Source organism: Eublepharis macularius, chromosome 7 (genome assembly GCF_028583425.1).
Source record: "Eublepharis macularius isolate TG4126 chromosome 7, MPM_Emac_v1.0, whole genome shotgun sequence".
Lineage (NCBI taxonomy): Eukaryota > Metazoa > Chordata > Lepidosauria > Squamata > Eublepharidae > Eublepharis > Eublepharis macularius.
Window position 1 is genome coordinate 110,923,822 of NC_072796.1, and position 24,092 is coordinate 110,947,913.

The 24,092-nt window shown below is 41.4% G+C and overlaps 1 protein-coding gene across 1 annotated transcript in view; it reads left to right on the forward strand.

The window, feature by feature from the left end:
- The window catches only part of LAPTM4B (lysosomal protein transmembrane 4 beta), a 65,686-nt gene extending 52,991 nt beyond the window's left edge, over positions 1 to 12,695 (forward strand). The window contains exons 6-7 of the mRNA XM_054985583.1: positions 4,080 to 4,175; positions 12,140 to 12,695. Of these exons, the coding sequence (XP_054841558.1) occupies positions 4,080 to 4,175; positions 12,140 to 12,217 (174 nt within the window). The 3' untranslated portion in view covers positions 12,218 to 12,695. The remainder of the gene's footprint in view (positions 1 to 4,079; positions 4,176 to 12,139) is intronic.
- Positions 12,696 to 24,092: the final 11,397 nt, after the last annotated feature.

The window sequence follows — 24,092 nt, forward strand, 5'->3', positions numbered from 1 at the left end:
TTGCTGCAGGCCCCCCCTTGCCTGAGAGACCCCTAGCTTTCTGGAGCAACTTTTCAGGGTGCGGAAGGAGAGCCGATCCATGAACTCCATCAGCTCATGGAATCCAGTTCAACAAAACATTTAGACTCACTCTTTTTAATATTTTTGAATTTGTTCTTTATTAAAAACCCTTGTTAGTAGAAAAGGCAGACTGATAAAATCTAAGAAAGAAGGAAAAGAAATCTAAGAAAGAAGGAAAAGTATTTTCAATAGAATATATACTGAATGGCAATTTCAGCGTCTCAGTGGTACCAAAGGTGTGTGAGAGAGACTTCATTTCCCACGAGGGGGGGGGGGCAGGAGTGTGCACGCGCATGCACACCCTTCAGGAGGACCCCATTAATCTTGCTAACAACTTCGTGACATTTTGGTTGGCACTAATAAATATAAATGTGTACTTGCTTTTTCACAGTGGACCAGTATAGCAACCTACAACTTTAAAACGTATTGCCTTTCGTCCTTCTTTCTTGCGTCTACAGTTGTTTCCCTTCAACTTCTGAATTGCCTTTTAGATAATTGAAATGATAATAATAATAATTTATTTTCCCCATTTTGATTATCCAAGAAGAACCTTTCGGTGTTTTTCAAAAATAAAGTCATAATATAATTTCTTACTTCAAGGCTTCGTCTAATATAATCTGAAATAGGATGAGGTTTTCCTACAACTGCTATGCATTGCTGGCTCATACCATTTGTGCTGAAGTATAATCCTTAGTTCAATCAAAAAAAGTCCAGTAGCACCTTTAAGACTAACCAATGTTATTGTAGCGTAAGCTTTCGAGAATCACAGTTCTCTTCGTCAGTTTCTCATCAGAGCTATTTTTAAGCTATTTAGCCCCGGTTTAATATCTGGTGGCCTGAAGTTTCATTTTTCCCAGTCCCTCCCAACTTTCTACTGTAGGCAGATTTCACAAGACAGTCTTGTACAAGCTGAAATTTTCTTTTGGATTGGTAGATACAAGTTATCAATTGTTCAGACTCTTTTCCAGTTTGGGGGAAAATATTTACATGAACACTAAAAGGGTGAGAAGCAGTTTTCCTCTTGAAAGTATGCATGGGTTACTCTTTCCTAAAGATGCATTTTAATTTTGTCACTTTTTGTGAGCCAAATATTGAAGTCCTTCTCTGTGTTAGTGGCCCTTTAAAGACTTGTAAAAGCAAACCACTGGATCCCATTAATCTTTGGCAGGACGCACAGTGAGGCTTTTGTGGTTTCCTGTACATGGAGAGCTTTTCAGTTTGGCCATCTTTACTTTCTTCTGATGTAGCATTTAAAAAAAAAACACATTTACCAGATAAATTACATTTGCTTAAACCCAGATAAAATGCTTTCTGCTTTTATATTTAGTCTCAAGACTCAGAAACAATTAAGGCTGTGTATGGCTAATGTATCTTCCCTAACCATCGTGTATGAGATAACTATTTTCGTAACTGAAAAAAGAAGGATGATGGTATGATAGATATTAGTTTTCAGTTAAGTAAGTCCTATTAACTTTTTAATGTTGTGTAAACCTTTTCTCTTCCTTGAGAGTAAAAGGTAAAGGTAGTCCCCTGTGCAAGCTCCGAGTCATTATTGATCCATGGGGGGGATGTCACATCACGACATTTTCTTGGCAGACTTTTTGTTATGGGGTGGTTTGCCATTGCCTTCCCCAGTCTGTGTGATTTTTAGCTTCAGATAGATGTTCGTTTCAGATGTTACAATCACGCATGTTGAGAGTCTACCAACCATTCTAATGGGAACAAGCACTACCAAGCACTGGTGTGCTTGGTCGCCCTGTAGTGTGAACAAGGGCAGCTTGTATTTACCACATACATACAGCCTTGATACGCATGAACATAAATACTGAATAATCCAGTGGTCAGTTTATGTGTACCGAAGCTTTATGTGCATGGAAGTATATATATTGCCACTGTTCACATACCATAGTGCCCATGGGTATCAGGAGAATTGTGGGCAAAGCATTTTCTCTTTATGTGTGGTTGGTAGGCGATTGATACTCACAAGTGTCATGTCTCAAAAGGTCTAGAATGTATAAACAATGAAGTCTATTCATTTAAGGCTGAGGAAGTTGATCGTGTCCCATTCATACTTTAGATGGATAATTTTAAAAGTAATGGCCCAGTTCAGACATATTGCAAAACTATAGTTTATTTTAGTTTGTGAAACCAGGCTTCATGGACAATCACATCCTTGTTTTTTCTTGGCAAATACTGTTTTTATGTCTTTCTCTGTATTGAGAGAGCATCACCAGAGAACAAGCCAGAGTTAAGCCACCAGCAAAATTAAGGCTAACTGCAGTTAATAAACCAATTTCACATCCTGTCTTCAAAATCTGGTTTGGACCCTAACTGTCCATAGATAATGCAATAGTTTGTTTTCAAACACTCACAATAACCATAGTTAGTTTAATTAAACCTTTCCCCCACCCCTGTAATTTTAATTTGTTGTTGATTGACAGAAATGCTTCAACTGATTGTTCACTGCTTAAATTACATTAAGAAGAGTGGGGTGCAAATGATTTTATGAAATAAATAATTCTGCGCACATGAGGTCCTCAGGCACTCCCTGAGAGCTGATTATTTTAACATCTGAAATTTGCTTAGGCACCCACTTGGATAACTAAATAAAACTTGCGTTGCTTGATTCTCTTATCTTTGTCGCCTATTGGGAATGTGATATTAAATCTTTAGAGACGGAACATGAAGAATTACTTTCCTGTTTTACTCAGACAAATGACTGAAGTATTTTTAGAGGCTTCTTTGAAAATTCACTTCTGCCTGTTTGGATATGAATGGTATAAACTGTTAAATAGGTCAGTGACTCAATCTAATGACATTTCAGCAGCAATAGATGAAAGGTTTTTTAGGACAAATCTGCAGGAAAGTTGTTGGGCAAAAATGAATTTCCATTCCATTACAAATACTCAGCATGTGTGTCCAAGGCTCTTAGCGAGCCAGCCCATTTGAGCAGCTCATATTCCCAAATGTGTAGGCGATAACTCCTGTTGTGGGCAAACTGGTGACCTCTTTAATTATGAAGCTACCATAAGCCTGCCCCAAAGGAAAATTGCTTCTACCTTAAAGTAATGAAAGCTTAGCAGGAAGGAGCTGCAAGAGCTGGTACGTGGAGTCACGCTTGTGAATTCAACAACAAGCAGATGAAAATTCTTCAGGACACTGACAAGTGTCAGTTGTTGTAAATTCAAATATCCAGTCAAGAATTGCTTGGAATCGCCTCTGAGAGCTGCCCACCACTGTTCTTAAGCTGCTGCTGTACCGTTGCACTATTTGTAATTAATGGTATTGCCGCCATCAAGGGAAAGAGTGCTGCTATTTTTTTATATTTTTGTACGATGCTTTTAAATGTTTTATATGGAATGTTTTAAATGTTTTAATGCTGTTATCCGCCCTGAGCTTACTTGCGGGGAGGGCGGAATACAAATACGATAAAATAATAAAAAATTAGGTTTAAAGTTGCCATACCCCAGCTGAAGCCTACGTGTGTATTTCCAGGAAGAAGAGTTGAAGTGGCATGGATCCCTGTCCGTGTTTGGGTTTCCAAAACAATGCACCATCTGGTTTTGTAGCATTTGAATAATGTAGAATACCTTTTCATAAGATATCCGTACTCCCACTCTTAGGAGAGTTTGCACATCGCCTTTTCATTCTTTAAGATGCACTTGCAACTAAGTCTGCAAATGTTACCAGTTTATAAAATTAACATTAGTCTTCTTATTAGGATATGCCCAGGTGGACCTTTAATCAGGACTCACGGCAGCTTTTTCTCTTGGGGAGCAGTGCCCCCCCCCCTTACACTTTTACACGTTATTTAGAGATTCAGACGTTAACCTTGTTGATTTGTCTTACTTTTCCTCCAGCCTTCAGGTGAGCTATCAGCCTGTATGAATGGTTATTAATGTAAAAGATTCAGTTAAAAAGAACTTTAAAAATTGCTTCAGGGATAGTAGCACTAGTCTTCTGTCAGAAAAATATACATTTCTTAAACATCCTAAAACGTGATTTTCTTATCTTTCTAGGCTTATCTGATCAGTTGTGTATGGAATTGTTATCGATACATCAATAACAGAAACAGCTCCGATGTGCTCGTCTATATTACCACTAATGATACGGCGGTAAGCGTGGTTGAAGTTGAATGGGTCTTGGGTAGTTTTGGAATAGGGTTTGGATCAAGCACTTCAAACCCCTCTATGCAGAGTGCCTGTATAGATGCAGTGATCTGAATAAAGCAAGATTTTACCTAGGGCCGACATATATCTGAGGTGATTAACATGAACATCATGGGTTTTTTAAAAATGGGGGCCCCACTGGCAAATTACTACTGGGAAGAGACAGCACAAGAGAGGGAACCAATGGGGTAAAGTAATTTACAATTTAAGTTTCAAACTAAATGTGACGTCTGGCTCTCTGAAGTTTGTGTAGCCAAGTGTGACATCAGGGAGTCAAAGTTTACAAACCAAAGCACAATTTGGCTTCAGCCCTCCTGCCTACATCATTTTCCTGAGCCAAAATGGCCTGAGGGGTCCTATGTGACCTCACTGTACATGGAACCTTGACCCAACATCTAGTTTGGGCCTAAGTCTGGATATGTCCCTCTAAGACAGAGGAAACCCAAATCCTAATTCAACCATGACGCTCACTAGATAATCTTGGGCCTAACATGACCTCTCAGCCACTCCAAGGGTGGTTGTGAGGATAAAATGGAGATGGGGAAAAATCTTGGAGGAACAGCAGGATATTAATACGATACATAGTGGCTGTTGCCAGATCAGACATTATTTCCCCCCCATTAAATGATTTTTACAGCATCTCTGTGTCGGTAGCGGCACTGGCTTATGTGGGAAATAGAAGAATTCAGAATTAACTCTTGACTTTCACTCCTGCTTCTTCCATTCCAAGTTCTTCAGAACACTCAGGACTGCGTCTCCTACCACCAACCTATGCGACATTCTACTTGTATTGACACCTTCTGGTTACTCCCTCCCATAGGGTAGTGGGACAGGGCCCTTTCTGTGGCTGCCCAGGGCTTTTTCTGTGGAATAGCCTTCTTGAAGTGGCTCAGTGGTAGAGCCTCTGCTTGGCATGCCGAAGGTCCCAGGTTCAATCTCTGGGATCTCTTGCTAAAAGGATCAGGTGGTAGGTATCAAAGACTTGTACCAGAGACCCCGGAGAGCCACTGTCAGTCTGAATAGACAATACTGACTTGATGGACCAATGGTCTGATGCAGTGTAAGGCAGCTTCATGCATTCAAGTTGGCTAGGAACATCTCTTGCTTTGTTGAATTTCCACAAGTCTGCAAGGTAGAAATATTTAGGAGGGCTTTTTGACACTGCCACCTAATCCTTAATGTTATATGTTTATTCATTTCTACTGAATTCTTAATAGTATGTCGTTATTATCATTGAAACCTGCCTTGAGACTAGTTATGGAGAAAGGTTGGCTTTAGAGAGTTTTTCAACATGGATAAGCAAGCCATGGACAACATGTTGCAATGAAAGATCTGCCACAGTGCTGAGGCCCTGCCTTTAAAAAACCAAATGTCCTGAAATACGATACAGAAGTGTCATTAACAAAATCACATTCCTCAACAGCTTACCCAAACCTTTGTCCTCACCTACTTCAAAACGTAGACTTTTACCCCACTGAATGAGGCCCTATTGGGCAGCTCCTTGTAGGTATCTTCCTAATAAGTCCCAGATGATCTTGCTGTAGCATAATATATATTTTGTGTGACTTCATCTGTTCAAACATATGCCTAAAAGGAAAGATCTTCTAAAAATAATTTATAGCTTGTATAATGGAGGAGCTCTGTACACACAGAGAGGAAAAGAAAATGTACAGTACAAGCGTATTCCTCAGCCCATGTTGGCAGCACTGAGAATTCAGGGTAATAAATTATCCCAGGGCAGTCCTGCTTCAAACTGTAATCACTCCAGGGTGGTTTCTAATGAAAATGCTCGTAGATAAACATTTAGGTTGCTTCCTGCTCAAGCAAGGAGGGAGGCACTCTGGAACTTGCTTAACCGATGATAATGCATTAAGGAATGCTTGAACAAATGGCACTCAGCCAGTGTGTTATACTCAAGTTCCAAATCATATAGAGGTTTGTAGAAAATGCACAGCAATTTTATATTGGGAGAAAAGATTAAGTTAATCTCAGACTAATCACATGCGGCATTCAAAGGTGCAAAGGCCTACATATACTTAAGTGCACATTGGGGCCAATCATGCTTCCCCCAGTGGCCACATGGAGTGTGTGCATGGAACACTTCTCTTAGAGCCAAGCTACAAGTGACGCCTTACGCAGGTTGGACACTTGTCAGCTTCCCTCAAGTTTTGATGGGAAATGTAGGCATCCTGGTCTTGCAGCTGTAATGGAGAGCCAAGCTGTAAAACCAGGACGCCTACATTTCCCATCAAAACTTAATGTTGCAGGCAAGCTGTAACAACAACAACAGCTGCACTTATATACCACTCTTCTAGACAGATTAGTGCCTCACCCAGAGTGGTGAACCAGTTAGTGTATTATCCCCACAATACAGCTGGGGAGCTGGGGCGAAGAGGAGTGGCTTACCCAAGGCCACCTACTGAGCTCATAGCAGTAGTTGGATTCAAACCAGTAGAGTGCTGATTTGCAGCCAAACGACTTAACCACTGTGCTACAGTAGTTATACAAAAGAGATGGGACATCTAGTCATGTTTTGTTTCTTGCAAGAAGCTATCTTATACAGAGTCACCCGTCTCTTGGCAGTAGTCTCTTAAGAACTTCAACAAAGGGCTTTCCCAGACGTGCTGTCTGAGAATCTTTAACTGGATATGCCACAGACTAAGCATAGAATCTTGTCTATGCAAACCATGTGCTGGGATTCTTGTAGCTGCACATAGATGAAAACATTTGAGTTGGTATGTGTTTTCTCTATAGATGGCTCATGAACCATATGGACCCAGAAATCTCAACCACAGCTCAAAAAAGTATCTCTGATGCCCAGTGTATTAGAAAAAAACGTACAGCTGCCACAGTTCACCGTCTCTTGGTAACAGGAATGTGACATCTTCATATTCAGTTTTCCCATCTCCTCTCACAAGCAGCTGCCAGTGAAGTAGAGCAGGGAGGGCTGCTTCTACATGTCAGCAATTATCAATTTAGGTGTTTCTGTTTTGTCATAATTCAGGGCTTGTACACTCATTGCTGGTGAGAATACAGAGGTATTTGCAGCAGCAATGAAAGGTCCATGTGGGGATATTTTGTGTTTTCCTTGGTATCTCCATTGCTCCCTCTCATTGTTCCAAAGGGATTTTTACGAGCTTTTTAAAAAGATTCATTGCAGCAGTACAGCTGCTTCTGATTTTTTAAAAAAGCTGGCAGAAAGTCCGCCAGTAATGAAGTGGGTACATATAGTGGACATGAAGGGATAAGGAGGGGAAACGGTGCTGATGTAGGTGAGGTGGCTTGAAAATCTGCACCTTCCCATCAGCACAGTGGACAAAACTACTTCGAGCTGCTATAATATAGTGGTTAAGTGACTGGGCTTCACGCCAGCACTCTGTTGGTTTGACTCCCACTACTGTCGTGTGCTTGGGTAAGCCACTCCTCTCAGCCCCAGCTGTATTTTGGGGATAATAACAACCTCAACTTTGTTCTGAGTGTGGCACTAAAACACGTTGTTGTTGTTGTTGTTGTTGTTGTGGAAAAATCTGAGCAAAATAGATTGGAGGAAAGCACAGAAGAACAACTGGAAGACAGCATTGTATGGGTACACCAAAAAATGTGTTCCAGTTTGAGAGGCTGGGAGGAAGGGGGGCGGGTAACATCCATATGTTAGCAGCCAGTGTCACAAATAACATCTCTAGTTAAACGTTACTGGGGCAAAATAGGGAGGAAATGCAAGGTTGCTGCTTTCATAACTTGCCATATATAGTTTTGACCTGAGGGTGTTAAGTAGCTGAACCATTCCAATATGCAGGGATCTCCGGGGGGGGGGGCATCCTGTGGATCCAGAATACAGTGTTGCGTCTCATTCTAGATACCTGCTACCTTGGATACACCCTGGATTAGCTACCCTGAGTCCGTTCATGGGGAGGGCGGGTTAGAAATTTAATAAATTTAATAAATTAATTAAAGATGCATGATTTAATCCTCCTCCCATACTGTCTAGCCCAAGCTCTGCTATCTCTGTCCCCACAGGCAAAGGGGAGGCAGAGGTGAGACAGGACTTCTTCAGTGGTGGCACCTTGCCTTTGGAACACTCTTCCCCTTGAGGCTCACCTGGCTCCTATACTGCTTTCTTTTAGATTTAAACGTTTCTGTTTACTCAGTTTTTTATAATTCAGGGCTTGATATATTGCCACTATTTATAGTCTGCGTCTAGCCTGCAAACTGACTTGAGACTCATTTTAAACTGCTCAATGTTAGTTGCTTTTAATGCTGGGTTTTAAAATTGTTAACAACTTTTATGGCATTTTTATGTTTTTACTACATTTTATTTTGTAAGCCACTTCAAGCAGGTTCTCTGGAGAGGAGGCATAGAAACATTATAAACAAATAAATTTTGCTATTCACTGACACTTAAGTGCTAAAATCATTTGATAGCTTGAGGAATACTTAAAATATGCTTTATAATAAATATAGTTTCAGAGGTCAGTGGAGGTTTTTGGATGCTTCTGATAATGAAACGTGATTTTTGGTACTCATTTTCATTTCAAATTCTTCCCTCTTGTCCTCTGAATGATTGACTGAGCTGGCTGCAGAAGTAAGTGCTTTGCTAAAGCTTGCCTGTCAGGATAGTAGAGACAACAATACTTCTGTTTTCTTGCTCTGTGCCTCATAGTTCCCTATGAGGTCTTCTGTATGATAATGCCATTCATCATCCTGAACTAATCTGTTGAGGCCCCTGGGTGGTCTTTAACATGTTTGTGTAGTCACAAACACAGCAACATAATAGAGCTTTGGGGGGGAAACCTTTGGTCAAGCAGGTGGTCAGTTTAATGACCTGGCCGCTCTTCTTTCTCCTAAATTGGCTGTTCACTTCATCACAATGCTTGGCTAAGGGCAACCTAGGTTTGCTGCTGCTGCTAATAGCTTTTAACAGCTGTGTTGGTGTGGAAGGAATGTCTCCCAAGAGCATGAGGGAAGCAAAGTATGATCAGTTTAAAAACCAACATGCGGTGTTGTTTAGGCAGCATCTGTATACAGTACCAGACACTGCTTTTTGTTAGATTCAAGTGTGTATTAAAGTAGACAATCCTTGGAAGGTGAAATTCATTTAGTATAGAAGAGATAGCACAAGGTCTGTGCTGCATAGTTAAGTTCTCAAAAGTGCCCCAGTGAAGCGTTTTATATCAAGGGTGGAAGATTTTTAACCCCCAAAGCATCGTCCCCAGCCTGATTCTGTGACTTAACAACCACAAGAGCTGCTCCGGAAATACACATACCCACTATCCGGAGTAAACAGTATATACCCAAAGTATCAAACTTTTAATAATCAGAATAAAGTGCAAAAGTGCTTCAGTGAAAATAGTCAATATCACAAATCAATACAATTATCAACACGTCCAACTGGTGGAAAAATACAATACCAGTTTTATGCAGTCTCTAGAATGCACGCAGGCATTCAAAGGTAGTGCCCCAAGAGAATTGTAGGCTCCAGTCTCTGTAGCATACGCCTGCAGTAATCAGGTTCTCCAGCACAGAAATACATGATGTCATTTTCAGATATGGTTAGGAGCACTTGCTCTACCTAACTTTAAAAAATATGGCAATACTAACTCACCTCGTTCTGTGTCCCCTTCCTGTTTTCTTGTTCCCCCTTTGTTTCCCTCTCACAATCCCTACACCACAAGGAAGTGTTAAAATTTGGGGGAGTTTACAGCAGATACCACTGACTGTGGTCCTTTTGTGAGGCTGCCCTTTGCACATATAACTGTAGATGAGGAGCTGCTTTCCTGTATCAAGAGCCGATGCTGTTGAGGCGTTCATTGTACTATACAATGCCATTGGTGGATAGTGATCATGTGACCTTTCCCACCTGACCATCACCACCCACATGATTGCATGACTCAAACACACTCTCTAGTGATATGGATTCATGCCATGGGGAAACAACTCCCATGCTACAGGGTATAATAATTTAATGAGTAAAATTATAGATATTACTGCAGCACTCCAAAATTACTCAGTAGCTACCAGATGGAAGCACTTAGAGGCACAGTAGAAACCCAGCCTTACAGGTATAGTGAAACACAGGTAAAGTTGTGAAATTACTGTACACTAACTACTGCTTTAAGAGAGATATAGAAAGGCATATGAACGGGTTTGTTCCATTAGTCACATCCTCATATTTTGGTGGCTTCATGAATGTCCTCTTGGAAGTGAATGGAAATGTGAAGGCGTGATAACATGAAAATGAGACAAAGATGCATCACAACAAGAAATAAACACCTGGATGTTTTTAGGATTATATCGTTTCCTCTGCTCTAAGTATTATTCCCCTATCTTTGTCGTGTCAGCAAGGCCTAAGGCACTGGAAGAGTGAAGAGGTTACTTTTTAACTGCTACCTTTCAAAATTTGTACTTCAGAGATTATTGGAGATTCCTAGACCATCACCCAGGAGTAACATCATACCCTCCCCCAACTCTACCCTCCCCATGAAGCACCCCCCAAATCTAGAATTTGTCTAGGCAGTGTTAGGACCACTAGAAATTGCTTAGGTAATCCAAAATGGCTGCTGTGTCATGTCTGTGCCCCATCCATGCCAATACTTAATGCTAACCTGTTATTTCTAAAGTGTTTCATGCTATATAACTTGTCATATTGCCAATGCCATAACTATTTCCTTTCACAGGCTTATTGAAGCTCCAGGTGCCTTATCTAATGAACTGTAGAAACGTTCAGTGCTTCTGACCTTGTATACTGCTCACTCCCATGCACTGCTATGTCTCAACTTTGAGCTCTTGCTTTCTCAGTGTCTCGATTTGATAGTACAAATATGAGAAACGTTCTCAGGACGAGTTCCCGCCAAAAGTCTTGTTTTACGGTTGGGAGGGGGAAGGAGCAAACGTGGGTGTTAAGAGGAAGGATTTTCCCACAGGGTACTATTCCTGTCATCCTGTTCTTACTGCTTAGATGCTTACCTTACTTCTGAGTAATTCTATGGACATATCTGTAGAAATGATCTGATTTCTGAATAAAGCCATTTAACCAAGAGCCTGGATTTCTTGTTGCAATGGTACAGGGATCTATCTGCCCTAGCATGTCATCCATAGCCTGACATGCTGTAGATTCATTTCAAAACTTGAGAGAAGTTGGAGACAGGGAATAAGTGGGCAGATAGAAAAGACAAGGAGGATCAGGGAATGGGAAGTGAGGCTGAGAAGAGGGAAGGAAAAAAGAAAATCGAGCAAAATGTAAGTGAATTGGAGCTGGAGGGAAGATAGGAAATGGAATGAGAAGAAGCTGCAGTTGCTGCAATGGGGACAAGGAAGGAAAGGGGAGACAGTGTGGAATGGAGACTGTCCCCTCCCCTCAAGTCCTCACGAGTCTCCTGCTTGTGATACACTCATTTCAATTTAAGCATTGCCTTCAAGAGCTGGCTTGGTATAGCACAGGAATGAGCTAACCTAACTTGTGCATGGTTACTTTTCTTTTTGCTAGGATCCCTGTGGTCTAGTAACCAATTTTATATTGACAAAGCAAAAGCGCTTGCTCATGATCTCCTTAAGCACCAGTGCATGTCTTGAGTATGTGCTCTTGCTTAATAAGAGAAAGAATTGCTTCTTGAATCAAACCAAAATCCAGCTGGTCCAGCACTATTTGCAATGATCTCAGCAACCAGCAGGTGCTATGGTATCTATCGGTAGACCTGTGGTCTGTCTTCTTTCTACACCTAGTGTGAGGAATAGACTTTAAGTGGGACTTAGAGGCTGTGGTTGAAATAGACTAGACAGTCCATGCATACTATCTTGTGCTTCTTGGAGGAAGAAACCTGTGCTATTATAGTGCTAATGGTGGATTTGTATGATCCTTTCTTTAATTTAGCCTTTACAGGTTCAAATTTAATGTTTCTTTTTGGTCTCCTCAGGTGCTGTTGCCCCCATACGATGATCCTACAAATGGTACTGCTGCTAAGGATCCACCACCACCTTATGTGTCGGCTTAAGCAGAGTGTGCAAAATGTATCTAAAGAACAAATAGCTTTACGTCTCAAACACCTGAGCAATATATTCTTTCTTTCATTTCTGGGACTGATGTATAAGCTCCAAATACTTATTTATTGCTGTTTTTGCTGTAGATAACTTTAAAAAATTCTTTGCCTAATGAAGTGTTGAATTGGCTTGAAGAACCATTTTTGATTAGCTAAGGTTGTGTAGTCACAGTATAGATTTGTTTTGCCATACCTTGTCATGCAAATCTGTACAAAACTGTACCTGATTTTATATCCTCAGCAACTCTGTGTGGATTCAGTTTTTAGTTTTTGCTATCTCTAACGCTTTCTAATCAACCAGAAAAGGTTTCTGAGGTGATCTTTCATGTTGCAAGTGCTCTGATTTGTCAATTAAAAGAAGGTGTGATCAAATGGGAAACCCACTTTATTGCAGGCAACAATAAAAAATCCAAAATGTTTTTCGTAGACACTGCATGCCCTCAAAGCCCATTACCTTCTTTGCTTTTCCTTCCTTCTTGCTGGGCCTTCATGGAATTTTCTGTTGGCCAGCCACCCCCCCCCCCCCCCCGCCTTTAAAACTGCTCTTCAAATATAGAACATCCTAGATTGGATTGATCTGTTGGACACTTGAAATATTGCACTGCAAATACTGCCAATATTCTCCATGATACAGCGGCTCTTCTGAGCAACGAGGGAGTCTAATGTTAATCGCTGTTCCCCATCCGTTATAAGACCACTTCACATGTGCTTCGTTTAGGAAGTGCATTTAAAACATTTATACTTAAAAAATGCAGGGTGGGGAAGGAGAGAGAGATCCTTTCAACCGTAAGTACATCCTTTAGGACATCTTTCCTGGGATGGCAGACATGTTTGCATAATGTGTGAAGTAGCCCTTAAAGATATCTTGGGAAACAGAGACTGAAGTATGACCTCCCCCCTCCATCTTATATGGGAAATTGTATATTTCAGGGTATTTAGATGGGAAATATAATCACCCTTATGGTTAGTGGGATTTGCAAGAGGAAAATGAACATAGTCCCTGATCTAGTAATGAATCAGGGTTTATGTTTTGTGTGTGGATATGATTTGTTTTAATGCTGCCAAGTTTCTGGCAACACCTTCTTATACAATCCCGGCAAGCATTTGCTGCAAACAATGGGCACATGCCAGGCAAAGTTATGCACTTTTAAATCTCGCTGGTTTCATAGTCTTACATGTGCTTAGATCTTTCCAAACAGCAGTTTTCTAAATGGTTAACTTTGTTTGGCTAGTGACCAGTCTGCTTATTTTTTAAGATTATGCTATCCAGTCTTTGAATCAGACAGTGTAAAAAATAGTAATAAATACCCCTTAGTATCCAAAACTGTGCAAGTCCACGAGAACTTGCTTGGAATTATAGCTCTTGTGAGGCCAGGCGTAACCGTATGTAGGGGTTGGGCTGAACTCTTCCAATTGGATCTTTGTGCATAGAATTCTGTGTTACTTTTTGGCAGAAATATATATATGCTGGTATCTGCTGTGGTGTGAGATTACTAGGTTTTCTTGTTTGCATTTGAAAGAATTTTTAAAAGAGATTCACTCATGAATGCCCAACCTTGTTCTTAATAATATCAAGCATTTCTATAGCATTACGAACTGTTCAAAATACTTCACCTACGTTGTTTTGCTGTATATCCTTAACACAACCCTATAAGGTAGGTCAGTGTCCATTGAAGATGGGGGCCTAAGTCTGAGAGACAATGGTGTGCTTAAGATTACCTAGGGAAAGGCAGTGGTGAGATTAAAACTCAGGATTGCCCAATTGGTAGTTCAGTTTCTTAGCCACTGTGCTATACCTACTGTTATTTATGAATGAGTGAAGTACTCCCATTGAAGAAAAATAGTGCCTCTTGCATAATGTAGGTGTTGTGTTCTTGGGTTTTTTATTTCTAATACTGTTATAATATATGAAAAGATTTGGTTTCTACCTCTCATTCCGTTAACATCAGTTCCCCCCCTTTCACCTTTTGGATGATGATAATGAATCCGAGACAGTATTCTGGTTGTTTTGATTCCACACGTACTGTGCTGGCCTTAAACACTTTGACTCTTGATGCACATATGGCAAAATGTGATACCTGCTGCTGCTGCTTGGGACTGAACCCTTTTCTTTTATATTGTAATGGCAAGAGGAAAATGGCAAGACTCAAAATCTGCTGCCAGAAGCAACTGTTGTGTTGCCACATGGTGGGATGGCTTTGTGCCAACAGTGCTTTGTGGAAGAGGCAGAATCACTATTTGGAGATGTTTGAGAGCTAAAAATACATTGGCGATTGGTCCAAGGTCGTCCACTGAGTTTCATGACACAATGAGGAGAGGATGAACCCACCTTTCCTCAGTCCTAGTCTGGCACTCTAACCGTGGTGCTGTCAAGGTGCATAAAAACACCTGGTGAAATCTCAGAAGATAGAGGCATCACTGAATAAGATTTCCAGTGCATAGAGCAGTAGGATTTCTTATGCATCTTTATTAGGGCCAGTGTTGCTTCATATGTGACCTAGAATTGGAGGAAGGGGGAGCGATAAAGTGGCACAAGTGTGCAAACAACAGACTGTTCAGAGGGGGAAATCCAACATCCATGAAGAGCACCGATAGGGTCTCTACTATGTAGTCAACAGTTTAGCAAATGAGGGTCAGTGTATGTATGCATAAAGGGATGCACACAGGCAAAAATCCTAACTTTACACTGATGGAGTCTGAAGTGTTGGTAACCAACCAGGAAAGCTATCTTAACATCAAGCTGGGAAGATCAGTGAAAATGTTAACTCTATCACAGAGGTTAAAATGTAGGTTCTACGCTAGGAATTGATAGGAAAGAATTTGAAAAGCAGACAGTTTTGTATTGCCCTGGAATGGCAAACCGTGTGCATTAGCTAGATGAGGAGGGGTGAATATAGGGAACTGGCTTCCCAGTCTGGTTAAGTTTCTGGGAAGAGGAGAGAGGGGCCCCTGTGTGTGTTAGGGTCAGGGCTCTCTAACTGATCATTATAGACTAGACGGATGGCAAATTGTGACTGCCCTGAACAGTCTGTGAAGGCCAGAATCTGTAAAGGGAGGTTTGTGGCGGTTGGCTGGGGCAGGAGGGATGGGACCATAATTCCCACCAACCAGATTCCAGCTTTCCCTTGTGCTGAGTTTTATTACTAGTTGTTCAGTATGGAAGAAGCACTGGTCTGTTTAAAGACCAGTGATAAATGTCAAGGAGACCCGAGTTCAAACCACCGCTCAGCTATCACGCTCGCTAGGTAACCAGGGCCAGTCACTATATCTCACTGTAACCTGCCTCACAGAGTTGTGGTAGAGATAAAATGGGGGAGAGTCCATCAGATATACTGCTCTGAGTTCCTTGGAGGGAGAAAAATAGAAGAGACAACTAAAGACAACCCAAATCCTACCATTAGGGACTTTGCTGTTTTGAATGCCTCATGAAGGGAAGAAGAGCCTTTATGCCACCCCGTGCCCTTGAGAAAGGCCTGTGCAAAAGTCAAGCTGCACATTTGTACCACATATAACAATTCGTCTGATTGAATGGGGTATTCATCTGTCTAATCGCTCCATTTCATCCCTTTGCAATGTAGTTTTAAGCAGTTACACCTTTCTGAGCCTACTGTTGGTTTTGTTTAGTGAGTTCCGGAAGAGGTCCAGAAGGGTTGTGGGGAATTATCAAAACGGCCTCATGAAGAAAGAAGAGGGAGGGTTGCTGGGGCAACTGCTCCCTCCTGGCCTAGGTGATTGATAGAAGGGGCTACGGGGGGGGGCAGCTGTCAGTGCCCACTGTAGCCTTTATGGCTTGATGTTCTCTTGGTAAAACCCAAGTAGGCAATAACGTTCCACAAATTAATTGTTAAAACCAGAGTACTGTCATATAACTTTCTTGCTGCATGTTTTTGTAGGACAGTGATCATGGTCTCTGGAGTAGACCTCCTAGTCATGTTTGAATTTTAACGTTTTCTTTCATCTGGATTGAACTGGACTGAATATCATGCTGGGTATTTGTTCTATTTCTCTACTTGTTTTTGGGGGGGGAATTCTTAAAACATCAGTATGAAAATAAGCGTGTACATATTTTTCATTCAAATCTGTGTAAACAAATTATCTCTAATAAAAGGGACATTTCCTCATGCCTGTGGACACTCCTTATTTGGTCACGCTTCTACTAACGTTACTTTTTCCCCATAAAAACCTAATGAAATATGACAGTGTTTGTTAATGAGTTGCTAATGAAATCTTTGGCTTCTGTTATGAAATCTGGATTTTCCCTAATATGCTGTGGGGGTGCACGGAGGATTGGTCATTCTTTGCCATGGAAATTAGGATGTGGGAATACTGGCAAAACTGTGCATGGCATCTCTTAGAAATTAAAATTCTGTGATCCATACACTGAAAACTTTGAATGAATGAATCAGACCATTGATCCTTCAGGATCGGCATTGTCCACTCACACTGGCAGTGAATCTCCAGGGTCTCAGGCAGACGTCTTGCACATCATCTACCTTTTAACTGGAGGTGCCAAGGATTGAACCAGGAATCTTCTGTATGCAAAGCAGAGACTCTTCCACTGAGTCAAAGTCCCTCCCCAATGAGGGATAGGGGTGAAGGATAGGGGAAAGCTCAGAGTGTGTGTCCTGATAGCCAATGCAGGTTAATTTGGCAGTCATGAAGGTAACACCATCAAAAGTTTGGTCTCTTCATGGCCAACAGGTTGAAATCTAATGAAATCTAGGGAGGTGGTGAGCTCCCCCTCACTGGCAGTTTTCAAGAAGAGGCTGGATGAATACTCGTCAGAGATGCTTTAGGCTGATCCTGCACTGGGCAGGGGGTTGGACTAGATGGTCTGTATGGCCCCTTCCAACTCTATGATTCTAATGCACCAGCAACTGCAGCATAGTCCTCATTTCCTAATACAAATTGGGGAGGCATATTAGGGGCAGCAGACGTAATAGCAGGAGTTGTGCAGGGCACCAAAGCTCAACATTTCAGCCTCTGAGAGTTTTGCTCAAAATGCACACAAACTCCTTCCTTGAGTATCATCCATGTCCAAGCTACCTTCCAAGATGTGCCAGATATTAGATTGCATGCTCGTGCAATGGATCTTCAGAGCTATGAAATGTGCACTGCTCTGATTATGAATGTGCAGAGCAGACACACAAAATGTGCTAGAATTCAGATTTGCAATTCTTTATGTGAAACAGAAACAGTATCCATGTGGTTTATGATGGCCCCTGATTTTTCTGTTACTGTGTGACCCAGAGTTGCACTGTACTTAACACACCCATTTTTCTTGGAATTGTATTAATTCATACCTACATCACTGCAGGTTGTTCTTGGCACTACTCCCCACCTGCCCCCGCCCCGCCCCCCCGTCCTGCCCTGGAACTTCATTTGAACATTACTTCAGTATTATTATGCATCTGTGTTCTGTTTTTTTTTCCCCAATGTATCAACAGTTGTGGGGTTGTTAAATCCTCTTTATTTCACTTGAATCTTTCACTTCATCCAAGAATTGTACATTTTACTCCTAATCTTATACTGGATGGGGAGCTCAAAGACATATCCATGGCTGAGAAAATCCCCTTCCCTTGCAGAGATTTGCCTTTTCATATACCTGTATGAGAAAGGACTAAAAAAAATAATTCATAGAATCTGCTGCACCTTTTATTACAATGTTAGGTTGATCCATCAATGAAATTGACGATTTTTTTAAATTGCAAAAGTCCTGGTGGCCCAGGGGAGGGGAGTAGCAACTTCTTGCACCAGAAAAAGCAGCACAGTTTCAAAAGCACATAGCTGCTGCTGCTCTGGGCTCTGTCCCAACAAGGTTGGTTTGCCCCACCAGCTTCCACTTCCTGTCTCTGGGTCAGCCCAGGCAGGGTTCTCAAGTTTGGACCATGGTGAAGGTATGGGTGGTGGAGCTGCTCCTTTTTTAGGCTTCCCCATCCAAAGACTTCCTCGTGTTCATTTTCAATCTTTTTAAAACATCCAGCCTTTAGATCGATCTATAGATCTAAAAATATAAACATGCGCAAAAAAAATTAAAAAGTGGGAGGTGCTGTGACATCACTGATGATGCCGCCAATGATGAAGCACCTCGATGTATTGTCGAAGGCTTTCACGGCCGGAGAACGATGGTTGTTGTGGGTTTTCCGGGCTGTATTGCCGTGGTCTTGGCATTGTAGTTCCTGACGTTTCGCCAGCAGCTGTGGCTGGCATCTTCAGAGGTGTAGCACCAAAAGACAGAGATCTCTCAGTGTCACAGTGTGGAAAAGAGAAGAGATGTAGGTCATTTGTATCTACTCAGGAGGGGTGGGGTTGAGCTGAGTCATCCTGTAAGAGTTTCCCAGGGTGTGGAATGCTAATGGCGGGAGGCTTCACTGTATCCTGAGGAGGTTCTTTTGCATATGGATTGGTACTTGATGTGCTAATCTTCTCTACAGGGCTATTGTCAGGGATAGAATGTTTTGTTAGCCTGGTGTTTTTCAGAACTGGCAACCATGCTTGGTTCATTCTTAAGGTTTCTTCTTTCCTGTTGAAGTTTTGCTTATGCTTGTGAATTTCAATGGCTTCCCTGTGCAGTCTGACAAAGTAGTTGGAAGTGTTGTCCAGTATTTTGGTGTCCTGGAATAAGATACTGTGCCCTGTTTGAGTTAGGCTATGTTCAGCCACTGCTGATTTTTCAGGTTGTCCAAGTCTGCAGTGTCTTTCATGTTCTTTTATTCTTGTCTGGATGCTACGCTTTGTGGTCCCGATGTAAACTTGTCCACAGCTGCAGGGTATACGGTATACTCCTGCAGAGGTTAGGGGGTCTCTACTGTCTTTTGCTGATCGTAGCATCTGTTGTATTTTTCGGGTGGGTCTGAATACTGCTTGAAGGTTATGCTTTTTCATAAGCTTTCCCATCTGATCAGTAATTCCTTTGATATATGGCAAAAACACTTTTCCTGTGGGAGACTGTTTTTCTTTGGTTGTTTGATTCATCCTGGGTTTGATTGCTCTTCGGATTTCATTTCTGGAGTAGCCATTTGCCTGAAGTGCGTGGTTTAGATAATTCATTTCCTCATTGAGAAAGTGCGGCTCACATATCCGTCTTGCACGATCCACTAATGTTTTCATTATGCCTCTTTTCTGTCGGGGATGGTGATTGGAGTTTTTGTGTAGGTACCGATCAGTGTGAGTTGGTTTCCTGTAGACCTTGTGACCTAACTGAAAGTTTGCTTTGCGGATGACCCAGGTATCCAGGAATGGGAGTTTTCCCTCGATTTCTTTCTCCATGGTGAATTGTATGTTCAGGTGGATGTTGTTGAGATGATTTAAAAACCCCATCAATTCTTCCTCCCCATGGCTCCAAATGATAAATGTATCATCCACAAACCGGAACCATACACTAGGTTTGTGGGGTGCTGATTCTAGAGCTGTTTTTTCAAAATGTTCCATGTAGAAGTTTGCTATAACTGGGCTGAGTGGGCTCCCCATGGCCACCCCATCCATCTGTTCATAGAATTCGTTGTCCCATTGGAAGTAACTGGTTGTCAGGCAATGGTGAAATAAGGCTGTTACATCCTCTGGGAAAATCTGATTAATAAGTGCAATAGTGTCTTTTACTGGAACCTTGGTAAACAGGGATACAACATCAAAACTGACAAGTATGTCTTGTGGATTGAGTTTCAGAGAACTGATTTTGTTGATGAAATCTGCTGAATCTTTGATGTAAGACGAGGTTTTCCCGATGTGGTCCTGCAGGAGATCTGCCAGATGTCTAGCTAATTCATATGTCGGTGAACCAATGGCACTCACAATGGGTCGGAGTGGGACTGAATCCTTATGTATTTTGGGGAGTCCATATAGTCTAGGTGGCTGTGCTTCAGTCTTGCATAGTTTTCTGTGCGTGTCGGGATGTAGTGAGGAGTGTAGTGCTGGCGAAACGTCAGGAACTACAATGCCAAGACCACGGCAATACAGCCCGGAAAACCCACAACAACCATGAAGCACCTCACTTGAAAATCCTGATTATTTAAGGCACATGCAGGACAAAACAAAACAGATGTATAAATTATTTGGGCAACAAGTATGACTAATACCTGGTAACAATAGATCGGGCAATGGGGAAGATGCATTTACTTACTTACTTCATTTGTACCCCACTTTTCTCCCCATTGGGGATACAAAGCGCTGTACATCATTCTTCTTTCCTCCATTTTATCCTCACAATGCCCTGTGAGGTGGGTTAGGCTGAAAGTGAGAACAGGCCCAAGGTTATTGTCACTGACCCCAGTCAGAAAATGGATGTGTCTCAGAGTGACACCCAAAAGACACTCATTGATTAAGGATCAGAATTCCCATGGGAGTCCGGCTACTTCCCCTTGCAATAGGCTCTTAATTGCATGTAGCCTGATCTTGACTCCCTGGCTTCAACATCAAATATGATACAAGTATTTGTGCAGATAAGAGCTTGTGCTAGTGGACTACTCAAAACACTTACAGAGAATTTAGCTGCCTGTGTGAATACTCTTATTTAATCCTGGTTTCTCAAACCAAAGAGGAAAATAGAAGAAACGCTACTATTCCAGCTCATAATTTTGAAAGGCCTGAAATAGTTTGTGACCTGATTGCAAAGGACATTTTGGCTCGGATAGATCAGAGAGGAGTATTTTGCCAGAAAAGGAGATTGGACTGGCGTTCTCTAGAGTTGTCTGCACAGCCCTGGATTGCAACCAACATGCTTCTGCAAGATCTGGCTTGATTTTCAGTTTCTTAATTCAGCTGGGTGTGCAGAAGCCTGCACTGTAAACTTTTGCCATGTCTGTGTTCTGTGAATAGGGTCCTGGATCTCCAGACACTAAGAACATCATTGTCACTCAGCCAATAAATATAAAATTAACTCGGAAGGCCAAATGACAGTTCTAAACACACACATTTTTTTCCTTGACAATTACCAGTTGTTTGTTTTGTATGAGTTCTTAAAAGTGCAATTAAATGCTGCAGAATATGTTACAACATTCATTTTTTAAAAAAACTAACAAAAAACAATACCTTTGTAATCCTCACTTGTGTAAAAAAATGTTTTATAAACTAGGATTAGCTAGCTCGTGTGGTCACTTCAAGCAGGAATTTTGGGTAGCTGACCTTAACATTTTCTTCCAAAGAGACAATGGAGTCACTGGGAAAGGCCTGATATCTCCTTGACATCTGAAATATTTCTCCATTCATTGATTTGTTATCTTTAAAATGTCCAAAACATTTTCTGCCTGCAAACGCAACTATAAGACATGCAAACGCTACTTCAGTTGTCTGCTTCTGCTTCTATAAATGAATATAAATATGAATCACTGAGCATCTGTCCGTGGATAACCTTACAGTAAAAGACATGATCTAGGAGTGTTTGTGACCGGGAGAACTTTGCCCTTCCATGTTCATTGTGCCTAAGAAGAAGTGTTTTCAACACGAAACGGGAACTGGAAAATCTATGCACGCATCTGCCCGTCGGCACACTCATCTTCTACCCTTGTGTGGACTGTGATCTACTTACCTGGTACCCTGGCACAGCTTTCTCCTACCTCCGGATCTCCCATTGTGGATTATTTATGGATTTTGTATACGGACTTTGATGAAATTGCATTCATATTTATATTCATTTATTGCTATTGTACACTGTTTACACTGTTTGCACCTGCACTTCGCACTTATATTTAATAATAAGATTTGGTTAACTGGTGGATTCCCGGCTTTTTGTATTCAGTGCTATCTACTATCCGGGTTTGTCTCCCCTCCACTCTTGGTTGCATCCTATAGGATGTCTGAAGACTACTTAGCTGACTTAAGTGGGCACAAGGTATGGCTATCTGGTAACAAATTGTAACCGTGCTATGATGAGAAGAAATAAATGGAAGCATCCCACTGAAAAAACAAAAACCAGCAGTCTCTCTAACATCAGGCAGGGCGCAAAGATCCTTTAAAAGACTTGAGAGCAGAAGAGGAATGTGGTAGTTTGTGTATTAACAATGATGGAGATTAATTTCAGTTGGTACACAAGAGCCCTGTTCACAAAGCACATACAATCAGTGTACGCTTGATTTTTTAAATATGCATGTTACACTCAATACATGAAAGCTTAACATGTGATACAAGCCCCACATTTATCCAAGAACATTGGCCCCTGGTTTCAATTGTAAAGTGAATATATGTTAGCTCTTTCTTACAAACAGTTGTACATATGTACATGCAGGTATTCACTGTAATGTGTGAACAGGGCTAAGAAAGTCAACAGAAGCCAAACTGCATAGTAGTGTCTTGTGTTGCATGGGAAATCCATAAGCAAAGTCTTTCTCCATGTTCATTTTCTTTTGACTGATAAATAATAACATTCGATTTATATACCGCCCTTCAGGACAACTTAATGCCCACTCAGAGCGGTTTACAAAGTATGTTATTATTATTCCCACAACAATCACCCTGTGAGGTGGGTGGGGCTGAGAGAGCTCCAGAGAACTGTGACTTGCCCAAGGTCACCCAGCTGGCTTCAAGTGGAGGAGTGGGGAAACACCCGGTTCTCCAGATTTGAGTCCTGTGCTCTTAACCACTACACCAAACTGGGTCTCCCTATCTAAGGGAAATAGGATGCTGGACTAAGCAGGCCATTGGTCTGACCTAGCATGGTTCTTCTTAAGTTCTATGTAATGAATTTGTAAGCCTTTACAATGCAACAAGTCTCTTGTTCTGTAGAAAAAAAATTCATACTAACTCAGCTACTCCGCTGGAGCAAAATCATGGCATCTTTCTTCTCCATGTTTTCCTCCAACCAATAAAACAAAAACAGAAAGTTGGCTATTATTTTCAAGCAATAAGGCTTTGAAGCTCTGTTTTACAGCAGATTTTGCAAATATGTTTTCTCCACTGTAGCTTCTACAGACATTTTCAATTTTCCCCCAGAATTATTTCTAAGGAAATAACCATTTGTTATCAGTAAGATTTCCCCTTTCTTACTGTGTCTTTTTTTTTTTATTTTTTTTTCAATATCTAACATACAACTACTACATACATACATACCCTACAAAACAGTAACTACAAAAGACTACAATAGCACAAGGGATAGGAAAGAGGAGAGAAAAAAGAGAGAGGGAGGGAGGGGTGGAAAAAAGGGGAAGGTACCCTACAAACACTAAACACTACATTTCTGTTTTCCCTTCATACTGCCATTATTCAAAAGTTAAAGCTTTATATTATATTGATGGAGTGGTTGACCTTACTAAATGCAAATTACAATTTAATTTCAAGTTAAATTTTCCTTCCCCTCCTGGGTCCCGGACGGAGTTCTCTCTGCGCAACTGCAGCCGCAGTGCTCGTTTCCTCCCCCTCCCCCTCAGACTTCTCCTTTTCGTCTTGCTTGGTGCACTGGAATTCTGGGTTCCTGTCCTCAAAATCCCTTAGTTGATCTTCTGATAATATCTTAAAGGCTTGATCTTTATGGGTGAACCAGATTCCTTCCGGAAATAACCATTTGTACTTTATTCCACGTTCTCTCAGAAGAGCTGCGAACTTTTTATACTTAAAACGTCTTTTCCGGACTAGAAATGGGACGTCTTTCAATATCTTAATTTTGTTGCCCAAGAAATCCAAATCTGCATTGTATGAATTGTATAGGATAGTGTCCCGGATCCTCTTAGATGAAAAATCGATGATGATCTCGCGCGGCAACTGACGCTTCATTGCATACTTTGAAGTAGCCCGACGGGCTTCCAAAATGGCGCTTTTAACTTCTTCTTTAGTTGCCCTCGCGGGTGTCGCCAATAGTTCCGAGACAAGACCCCGTAAGTCCTCGTTTTCCTCCTCTTTCACA